Source organism: Pagrus pagrus (assembly GCF_965226575.1).
Source record: "Pagrus pagrus genome assembly, chromosome: 9".
Lineage (NCBI taxonomy): Eukaryota > Metazoa > Chordata > Actinopteri > Spariformes > Sparidae > Pagrus > Pagrus pagrus.
The window spans coordinates 6,100,271-6,111,733 of record NC_140193.1 but is presented as its reverse complement, the minus strand read 5'-3'; the positions used below and the strand labels follow the sequence as shown (position 1 = coordinate 6,111,733).

General features: G+C 42.9%; 1 protein-coding gene across 1 annotated transcript; it reads left to right on the top strand.

Annotated features, from left to right (window-relative positions):
• Nucleotides 1-5,508: 5,508 nt before the first annotated feature.
• On the top strand, nt 5,509-9,518 carry lrrc3 (leucine rich repeat containing 3). Its single transcript, XM_084361362.1, has 2 exons — nt 5,509-5,929; nt 7,327-9,518. The coding sequence occupies exon 2, from the start codon at nt 7,688-7,690 to the stop codon at nt 8,486-8,488; it is 801 nt and encodes a 266-aa protein (XP_084217488.1). The 5' UTR covers nt 5,509-5,929; nt 7,327-7,687; the 3' UTR covers nt 8,489-9,518.
• The last annotated feature ends 1,945 nt before the right edge of the window (nt 9,519-11,463 follow it).

Genomic DNA, 11,463 nt, shown 5'->3' with positions numbered 1-11,463 from the left:
GGGGCAATTACAGGCAGGGACTAGTCGAATTTGTCCTAAACTGCGCATAATGCAAATAGATGGTGATCATTAGAAGCACTTCACCAGGATGTTAATCACTAGACTAATGTGGAATAATGCTGTCTTATTCACAGTATCCCTCTAATACCATCAAAAAAACACTTTTATTTTTTTTTTGCAAGGAAAAAAAAAATCCTGACATAGAGGAAATTCTTCTGTGGCCACATTAATCACGATAAATTGATATGGAGGTAAACCGAGCGCCGTTGTTCATCTAGATGAATAGCCACTTACTCGCACATCCTCCAGCCCCCGTGTTTCTCTGCCTGCTTCCTTAAAAGTGATCGAGGAAGGTTAGCCCCAAGTCGCTGACGTGGTAAACCTGCTGCATCTCCTCTGGCAGCGAATGCGTGGTATTTGTGCTGCTGATGAAACAGCTGTGCTCCAAATATCCTGACCTTGGCTTTCTTTTTATCTGAATGCCACAGTCCTCCCCCGTATTCTCTCTCAGGAAAGTGTGTGTCTTTGGCACAATGAAACCTACTGGTGAGCCCCGTTGTGACCCCTTTATATCCGGCCAGACAAAAGGGGTGAAATGTGCGCGTCAATGTCGAGAAACCATCGAGCTCAGCAGATGTAGCTCAAGATAAAAAAAATCCCTCCTCCAGCTTGCATGTGTTGTCTCCCCTGGCTTATTCCCCCCTAATTCAACATATTTATAGCCGCTGGAGTCTTTCTTTTGTCGGGGACTAAGTGAATGACAGAGCGGTGATGATTAGCGATCGTGTGCAGTATATAAAGGAGGAACCAGAACCAATAATGCTGTGTGCCAGTCAGAGCCAGTTAACTGTGGATGTAAGTGATTTAGCCAGACTGACACTTGGAATTGCTCTTTCTGCCCGGAGCTGCCCCGTCTCCCAGCATGACGACTCCTTATTTAGCCTCCCTCCAGTCACGGGGTGTTGTTATTGGTCTAGGCAAGCACCTGAAGTGGTTTTACAGCCTTACTTAACTATGCATCTTTATTTATGGACCCTATGGCTAATAGGTTTTACCCTCTTTACCTCTGCATGGTCACGGGGATGATGCATCACAGGTAGAAATGATAATAAAAAGGGTGTTTAGGGTCTACAAAGTCGCTTCGGTGCCAGGCTACCTGTGCGTTCTCTGCCCATAAAACTGCCTGTGAGGTGTCGCATGAATCTCGGGGAACTTAATTATCCAAGCAGGGAAATTCATTTTGCACACTGCATGACAAGCAGGGCTTACCTGGGCTGTATACAGCAGATAGGTCGCATTTACAAATGAACAGCCTTATCTAAAAAAAAGAAAAGGGGGCATTCTCACTCCGACAACATGACTTCCACAACGAAATGCAAAGAATGGGGAAGAAGACGGTATCTCACTTCAGACTCGTCTTTGTCACTGGCTTTTTTATTCATTTCGATGTCCTGCTCCTCATCTGAAACTTACTTTTTTTTTTTGAAAAATGCCCAAAAATCTAATTAAAAGGGAAGATAACATCATCAGAGCTCATATCTCAGTCTTGATCTGTGTCTTTCAGTTATTTGTCTTTTCTTTGCTCGATGTCTTTTACATTTGGACGTCATTTGCGCAGAACCTCAAGTGGACTTCCCCAGATAACAGCTGTCACACCCTGATATTGGATTGGCAGGGTTAAGACCTACCGTCAGTGTTTTATGGTGCAATTGTAAAGCTGCGTTTTTCTGTTTTTTTTTTCTCCACCTGCCTCCTCAGCTAATAGAATTTCCCAGACGAAGACAGTAAATCATGGAGCTGTTCAAACCTGACCCAAAACCCCTCGCCTGCTTATTTATTATGGGACAATCAGACAAAAACTAATAGTAAAAGTTCACGGGGTGACGTTGGAGTGTTGATGCCGACTTTTTAAAGTCGACAAAGAAGAAGTTGGGCACAAACGCTGATTCTCTGAGGGCCTATTAATGTCTGCAAGGTGTTTTCTTCCCTCAGAAGAGCTCATCTATATTTAATGCTCAGAACTACTGAGGGCCTGTATAGAGCAAATCACAAAGGCAGACAGGATGTTGGGTTTCTAACAATGTGTGTTTTTTCCTCCTATTAACTCTGCATTAAAGGAACAGTTCACCCATAAGAGAAAATTCAGTAATTATCATAATAATGGACAAGTTTCATAGTCCACAAAATATTCTTGTGTTAGTTGAGTCTCCACCAGCCTGGAGGAACATCTCACTCTTTAGCTAAATGCTCCACTACGTTCACCAGTCAAGACGCTCACTGTGTCCATCTTCTTCTTGCTGAAAACAGCTGTGTGCTGTGGGGTTGAAACATGGTTATGAGAGTTGTGAGCAAGGGGGGGATCTGAGAGGAAATGAGGGGGGATGTCATCCTCTTTTTTAGCAGAGTGACCAAAATGAATCCCTCCTTGTTTACCTGCCGTCCCCTTTTTTCTCCGTCCGCTGTAACAGAGAAATTGCAGCGGCTGAGAGGCTGTTTATTTTGAATATGTTATCTGAATCTGCCTGACTCATTGATCCTTCATCTGACGGCAAGTTAAAATCTATGACGCCAAAAATGGCTGTGAAATATAATGGCAGTAACCGTGCTGCGTATTGATAAATCCATGGTGCTGTCTGAGGTACTGAAGCACCAGACGGATACGTAATTGCACCTTTATCTTTTAGTTCCACCCATCTGTCAGTTTCATCTAAGATATATAATGCTCTTAAAACTGTTAATAATAAAAAGTAGTGTGTTGTGAAAGACATGATAAAAACCCTGCCTGAATAAAATGCATAAAATTTAAAAGGTGTGTCACTCGTTACTTTAATACATGGCAATAGAAAAAGACAATTTTAGAAGAGAGAGAAGGAAGAAAAACTGAATTAAATGAAATTGTTGGATTTTTCACAGTTATGGTTAAGACGTCCTGCATCATCGTCTCGTCTGAGGAGCACATGGGTGTTAGTCGGTGGTGTCAGTCTCCCAAAGTCTTCTTACAAATATCCAGCGGTTTCAAACGTACAAATGTCGAAACACAGTCTCAAACTCTGGTCACTGGCTTGGCAGCCTTCTCGTCCATCCCCTCCTCCTAAGTCAGGTCATGAATGTAATGTAAATGAAATATTACATGCATTGTAGATAAAAACATCTCTACAGCATGTTGTTTACAGTCATTTCACACATTGCTTATAATAAAAATGTGGATTGCTGCTAGTTTGACCATGAGATATAGATTCTCAAAGTGAATATATTACATGACCACATATCCCCAATGCATTACAGCTCGCAATTCTCACATCAAGTACAGGAACTCAGTTGTTCATATAGCACAATCCATCATGCCAGCTGGCACAAAACACAAGGCAGGACTGGCCCCTTGAAAAAAAACCTGCCCTCCTCCGCAGCTCAAGCGACACCAGGAACAACGGGACCGGCTGACCTACATTCGAATCACATGAGGGAGCTCGAATGGAGTCGAAGTGGTCGGTTAAACTCGATTTTCCTAACACCGTATTTGCAGACTTCTTTTCGCTCAAGGTTATCTGGAAGTGTGGTGTGACACTGTGTAACTGCGACTGTCACATTCAGGTGTATTGTAACTGCTGTGTAAGCTGCCTCGACCCCGGTTTGAGCTCCGGTAATGACATAAATTACAAAAAAAACAAACAACGCTGAATGCTCCATTGCATGTGCTGTCATGTACAAGCAATCTGTTGAAGGTCACATGGGATCTGAACCTATTTACCACACTGATTGTACTCATTGTTGTGTTGACACTCCTCCAGCAAGAGGTGGGAAACATGTTTGCCTCTATAATAAGTACAGAAGAAGATGTTGCAGAAGACATTTTTTGGATTAAACGCCACTAATTCATCTATTAGTAGGTGATACAGACATGCATGGCGGTTGATTCGATCCCAGAAAGTCATGTAGGGGTTAAGTAAGAGACAAACCAAAAACAGAAAGTCTACCTTTCATGCTGTGGAAGAAGCCTCCACGGTTTGAAAAGGGTAATTGCCGCCAGAATGCGGCGCAGAACTCAAAGCTGACATCTTGATCCACTGCTGCGCGGCCTAAATCTCTAACATCCCGGCTCTTTGATAGTCTGTTTGATTTGGCTCCTGGGTTGATTAAAATAATCAATACATCACAGCTCGTGTGACGTGGAGATGAGCTGTTTTACATGAGAATTGATGCCAGAATCACTTTTTAATTAGCATTTTGTCGCCGCATTTTTAAAACACTTGATGCTAAAAGTAATAGTTTGAAGATTTTATTAAGAACGAAGCTGATTCAGGTGTCAAACATAATCTTGATTTAAAGGATAAGTTCACAGAATATTGGACACATCTAACAATTTGTAAGTTCTCACCATTAAGCCTGCATTAAAAGGAACACTTCACCCAAAAATGAAAATTCAGTCATTATCTACTCGTCCCTCATGCGGATAGAAAGTCGTACAACTGAGGTAGATGGAGTCGTAAAAAATATACAAATGTAAAAAAATGACCCAAACTGATTTGAAAAAATGTTTCATCCTCAACACATAGTGGGTGCTAACACTTTTAGCTTAACAGCTTCAGTGAAGATTTTGGCTTGAATAAGGATGTAAATAACATATTTTCAAATTAATTGTGGATCTCGGGGGCCAAACTTTATTGAGCAATTTTCTTTTTTTTTTCAAGTCCGCATCTACTTGATTTGTATAGGAGAATGCTGCAATTGCTGATTGCTGATTAACGGGATTATGTAATCAGGATACAAGAAAAAGACGAGTGTATTCTCGTAAGGTTACAGAAAAGAAGATGTAATAATTAGATGTTATTAAGATGAATTTAAAAGTAATTGCTCTGATATTTCTTTTCTCTGGTATTTATTTGTTTATGTTCGAGGTTATGAGGTAATCGAGCGTAGCGGAAAGTGCATGTTACATTGGAAGAAAGAAATTCCAACTAAAACTTTTACAATATTAATGAGTTAGTAATACTAATAATAGTAGTATTAATATTTATTTTTTCCATAACTGAATAAACAAGCTGTTCTCAGAGGAAAACAAGGTCATGAAAACAAGGAGAGTGTGTTTGTTTAGGCATTTCCTCCATAAATATACACAGATTATTACATTATTGATATTGGAATGCATTTTTAAAGAAGCCCTCCCAATGCTGACGATGAGTACATTTAAATTCTGGGGTGAAAAAGTCATTTTAAAAGTCATTCTCATGATAAATGTCTTCTCCTTGTTTTGCAATCAGGGTTCATTTTCAGATTTAGTTTTGTTATTTGTCAGAAGAGCTCAGAGCAGAGGGGAGGCGCAGGGAGGACGACAGACAGACAGACAGGCAGACAGACAGACAGGCAGGCAGGCAGACAGACAGGCAGACAGACAGACAGACAGGCAGGCAGGCGGGGAAACCGGAGTACGAGGAGAGCTGCCAGCAGAACAGCAGCCCAATCCACGCGCAGCCGGGACTCCTTCTGGCACCATGCGCGCGCGGTTCGGACATAGAGGCGCGTGATGAGTCTGACCGGTGCGTCTCCTCGAGACCTGAGCGGAACACCACCACCACCATCATCATCATCATCATCTTCATCATCATCATCCTCATCAACAAGTGTTGAGGACACACACGGAGCCACATTTGGAGATATGAACCGTCTCGGTCGGAGATTTAAGAACTTCCCCGCGCACCGCTGAGGAAGTTTACCGCTGTCTTCTCTCATCGCAGCGCGGAAATGTGGACGCGTTGAAGCAGCTGAGTGGACTTTTTTGTTGTTGTTTTTTAAAGAATGTTTTATTCTCAGAGAGGTTTAACCCTCTTTCGACGGTGATACAGATGTGATATGACAGTGTCTCCGCTCCACTGCCACAGAGGATGGATAAAAAAAAATGAAATTACGCACTCCAGATTCAAAGTGTTTCCCGGTAAGTGCCTCTACAAGAAGTAAACCCGTTAATTGACTTATTAGCACATGTGTATTTTTGGGTGCAGGTGTGATATTTTAACCACAGAGCTGCGTGTTAATGTGATTAAAATCCACAATATTACAAAACCATAGGTGTGTTTACTCTGCATCCAGGCGTCATTACCCGGATTAAATGTAAATCTCTGCCTAAGGTTTCCCTGCCACCTGAACCTTATTTAGGCTCCAAAAAAAATTTCACTTTTCTATTTTTTATGTTAGTTTTTGAACTGAAACGACACATTTTTCCTTGCAAGAACTGTGGAAAAAACATGTAGGAGCCAAAAGAAATTAAGCCTAAAATGTGTTTTAAAACGTCACTCCAGAGGAGCTGCAGTAGCCTCCAACATGCATGTGTGAGTCTGACTATAAAACCTAATGATATAGTGGTGTCACAACATAACCGCAGGCTGTTTTTAGCCGCCCTTGCGAGTGTAGATGCCACATCTTTTCCACACCTCCTGCTGCGCTCGGACCGATGAGAACGTGCGGGGCTTATTTAAGACTGTAGCCTGTGTGTGTGTGTGTGTGTGCGTGTGTGTGTGTGGCCTTAAGCTTTGAAGCCCTTGCCAAAGCTTAAAGAGAAAAAAAAAAGAAAAGAAAAAAAAGAAATGGGAGGAAGACATGGCTCCATGGGGCGGATGACCTCGAGCACAGCAAGGGGTTCATTGTGTGATCAATTTAGCCCACCAGAGGGTGCGCAGTCCTAAAGTGATGATCCTCCTGCAGGACAGATGGAGTAATTTTTAGAGCCCACAGCTATTCTTACCATGCTCCGGTGAATGAGAGGCAGCAGCAGCAGTAGCAGCAGCAGCAGTCCTTGAAATGAGGGGAGTTGTGCACACACACACACACATACACACAAAGCCTTTCCTCATTGGTGGAGTCAAACTGAGATGAGCCTGTCTCATTGTTGTCCTCTTCTTCTATGAAATCATGTAATTAATATTGATATGTGCTGCGGCGTCAGCGAATAATTCCATGTAACGTTTCGCAGAAGACAATGCAGAACAATATTAGGTTTTTCCCTAACTGAATCAGAAAAATGCTGGCGATGACCCCGTGAGTGTGCCCGCCGGTTTATGAGATTTGCTAAAGTGAAATGGATTTCTCCTCTATAATCACATTATACGTTTGTATGCATTGTGGGGACGGCGTTCGCTCGGCTCAATTTGGGAAGACAAAGGCGAGCTGTCTGTGCACTTAGAAAATGACTTATCTTCGCAAGAGTCGCTGTCGGGATGAGTTTGATTCATCATGCGAACACTGACAGCAACCTTGCGCCATCTCCCGCCGCGCCAAAGGACTTGAATATTTGTTTGTCTGCTCGAGAATAACACTGTTCTTTGTTTCTTTCAGTGCACGACATGACATGTTGATTCCAGTGTCGCTCACCCCGCTGCTCCCAACTCTCTGAGGCTGTCAACGTGCTCACAATAAACCTTGAGATTACAGTTCCCCGCTGGAATACGCTCAGCGAGCAGCTCAATTTTGTGGATGAGCTCCTTTTGAAATCTATTTCAAAAGATTACGGGAAAGTCTATCAAATCAATTTTGAAGGATTCTCTCAAGATAAGCCCTTGTGTTGGTGCGAATAAACGTGTAATTTCAGCATTTTGGAAGGCTAATGAAGCTGCAATCGGAACAATTTAATGCCAAGAAACTGCTGAAACTATGATTGTTTTGACCTGACAGGACTTGTGGGAGGTTGCTGCTGAATATGCAGGACATATCTGGGCCTGCTATGCCCAGGAAAACCCCTATCTTTGATTGCTTTGCCCTCGTATGGGGCTTGCTCTTTGGATTATTCTTGACAAATACACCAGTGATGGCTTGTCCGACGAGTTGTCACTGTATAGAGAAGAGTGGCATGACCGTGGTCCAATGTATGTCTCGCAACTTGGAGAAGATCCCATCGGATCTTCCAAGAGATACTGTCGTCCTGCTTTTGGCGTCCAACCACATCACCCACATCCCAAACCACGCCTTCAAAGAGCTGCACTACCTTCAGGAGCTGGACCTGTCTAACAACGACATTGAAACCATGGACGTGGGTGCGTTTCAAGGTGTTTCCGACAGCCTCCTCGTCCTGGATCTATCAAACAATCGCATCCAAAGTGTCCCCAAAGAGGCGTTCGCCCGCCTCCGGGCAAAAATCAGCCTCTCAAACAACCCGTGGCACTGTGAGTGTACGCTGCAGGAGGTCCTGAGGGAGCTGCGCCTCGACCCCGAGACGGTGAACGAGGTGATCTGCCACACGGCGGTGCAGGAGGAGTATGCAGGCAAGCCGGTAATCCAGGTGCTGGACTCAGGGATCAACTTCTGCAACTTTCACCACAAGACCACCGATGTAGCCATGTTCGTCACCATGTTCGGGTGGTTCACCATGGTGATCGCGTACGTCATCTACTATGTGAGACACAATCAGGAGGACGCTAGGAGGCACCTGGAGTACCTCAAGTCACTGCCCAGCAGCTCTCAGATCAGCAAGGACTTCGACACCATCAGCACTGTTCTCTAGCAGGGCTCAGACGGAGTTGTGTGTGTGTGCGTGTGTGTCTGTAAATACGTGAGTAAAAGTGTGGTTATGTACAGAATGACTTAAAAGCTGTTGCAACACATAATCACCAGTGTTTGTTGAGCACATTATCTGGAGGTCTTTCGGTGATTAAAGTAGGGTCATTTTCATTTTTTCAGCCTCACAAATGAGATCTTTTGTAAAACTCAACATCATTTATTTTGATCTTATTAAAAATGACTTGGAACCAGACAGGGCAACAGTAATAGCACAAAGTAAACAAAAAATACTCACATTCAACAGACAGACAGATGAAAGATCTAGACTGGAGAGATAAATGTTCCCACTCTGCTGTCGATCCACAGTGTGATTGAATTTGGACGGAGATGAATGAGGGGGACGCCTGCCGCTCACACTTACTTTGTATAGACTGATTCATGTTCATGTCACACTGTCAAGGTAAAGGGCATTTTAAAGAGACTTTGGCTAATATATGATGTAAGCAAAGGCGTTAACATTCAGTTTGCATAACACATCAGTAACAGCCCTGCCTCCAGTAAACCTTACACAACTACTGACCCAGGAAATACGATTACTCTGCGCAACCACCGTGTCCTGCCACCGCAAAGTGTAGACTAAGGAGGACTAGTTGCCATACACTTTTTGCAGTCAGTGAATCTAAAAGTTGATTGAAACAAGAATTTTAGCATCTGATGCCAAGAATGTTAAAGCACAAGTTCACCCAAAAATGAAAAGTCAGTCTTCATTCTACTCGCTGCTCACCATTTCAAGAGCCTCACAGCAAAACAGCGCCACAGCATTCTCCTTAACAGCTGAAGTAGATGGGGACTTACGGTTAATTTATGCTTCTGCGTTGAATCTTTGGCGTACCTACTGCATAACTTATGCATAGATGCATGCCCTACGCCGTAGCCTGACATGCAACTCCCCAGGAAAATGTAACTGCACGTCACTGTGACCCGGACGACGGATTGGTCCACTTATTTCCCCAGTAAAGACATTGCCCTCTTTGGCTGATCCCTTTCCCTTATAACTGGTCGACTGCTGCTCTTCTTAGGGTTTACTCCTCATCCAGAGCTACTTTTTGCTGCCGGAGTGTCTCTGGGCTAGAGAGAGCGAACAGGCCGGATGTCCAAAGTCCTGGTGGCAAATGCCAGCTTGCTGAAACCAAGTCGTTCAAGCTTTGTGTGTATGGACGGGCAGCCTTCACTGCAGACACTTGGCCTGTCAAATCTGAATAGCCTGGAGACAACTGTGACTCACAGCCGCCAGCAACACAGACACACCAGCACGCATGTATAAATCCTCACAACGGCAAAGCCCACTTGCATAGGTTACGGCATAGGCTCTGTGTAGAGCCTACGTGCAACCATAAATCAGCTTTTAATGTTAAAAACATCCCCCATAAAACATGAGATGGCTCCATACAAAAATACCTTATTTACACCCTGTCACTAAGGCTGCTAAGCTCAGAGTGTCTGTCTGAACTGGGTACACAAGCTTGACCATGCGTCAAGGGCATAGATAACACCTTTTCAAATCAATTTGCGATCTCAGGACTTCAGGAGACTTGGATTATGCTGGACGAGCTGTAAGGAGCCATTTCTTGGTCTTTTTTTAGTTGTAAAGTTTTAAAACAAGTCCCCATCTACTCCAGTTTTTTCGGAGAATGCTTCTGCTGTTTTGCTGTAACGCACCAGAAATGTTTTGTGGACTACAAAATTTCACCCTGTTTTCCATCTGCATGGGGCTGAGAAGATAATGACTACATTTACATTTTTGGCTGAACTTTTCCTCTAACATGTCTGAGATCTGCATACTATAATATGTGATGACGTTAAATTAGGGGTGGATATGATATAGTAAACTTTGTTTTTTCACAATTTGGCACCGTAAAAATGGTTACTTCTTTGACTATATGAACTTGGTTAATGTCCGCAAAGTATTTAGATTTTTGGACGTACAGTATCATTGCCATATAAATGTGCCATGGTTAATACTTTTAACAAACAATTGCCTGTTTACAGCAGCAAAATGATCATTTATGTGTTCACCTGATGTTTGTAAATTGTCCCTGCTGCTGCTGGTAAAGGTGTTGGATCAGAACAGTGAGGCTAAACCACACAGTTAATCTGCAATTATGCGTCTCTGAAAATACACTGAACAAGCAGGAAAAGGTGTTATTGTAACATCAGTCAGAGGTGAGGAGCCCTGTCGCACACCTCCCGAATCTCAACAACTTACAAGTGGACCTGTGCGTCAAGCAAGTTGATTTGTTCAGTTGAGTCACCTCAGCCTCAATATGGGGGCCGTAAAAAACAACTTAATGAGCTTAAAAAGAGACTAAAGAGCTCATAGTTGAGTGACAACTCTCTGTGACCCCTTTTACATCAAACAGTCTCTTGATTCAATATCAAAGCCCTGTGTGATAACCTGAAAAAATAGACTGCAGTCTCTCTTGAATTTCTTTGTGGTTTGAGAAACACATGCAAAAATGTATAAGGTCACTACTTTATTGGTCATTATAAACAAAAAAATGCACCGTTTACTGTGTAGGAATACAATTTTGCACTGGAGTCTCACCTACTACACCACAGACAGAAGTTCAGATCATGGTTTTCAACATCTTGGAGGCGTCAACTAAGGCACAGGTGAAATAAAAGTTATCACAAAGAACTTTTTGAGGTCTAAATTTACTGTATGTATGAATGTATTTATGTTTATTGTCAACATTCAGCATAGTTTATGTTTTCATGAGCCGTAACAGCAAACCACAAATAGCTGAATTAACACGCCATAACTGATCTGATTGTAGCATTACGCTGTTTGTTTGGACGCAAACTGAACATGTTTTTTAATTGCTCATGGGTTACCTTTCTGGTCAGAAGTTGATTGTGTCCAAGTGCCTACTCTCGGGGACTTCTACACCATAGCACTGTGCACTAATCTGGACAAAC

Coding starts and splice junctions, on each gene's coding strand:
- lrrc3 (XM_084361362.1), top strand. CDS start 7,688: ATGCAGGACATATCTGGGCCTGCTATGCCCAGGAAAACCCCTATCTTT.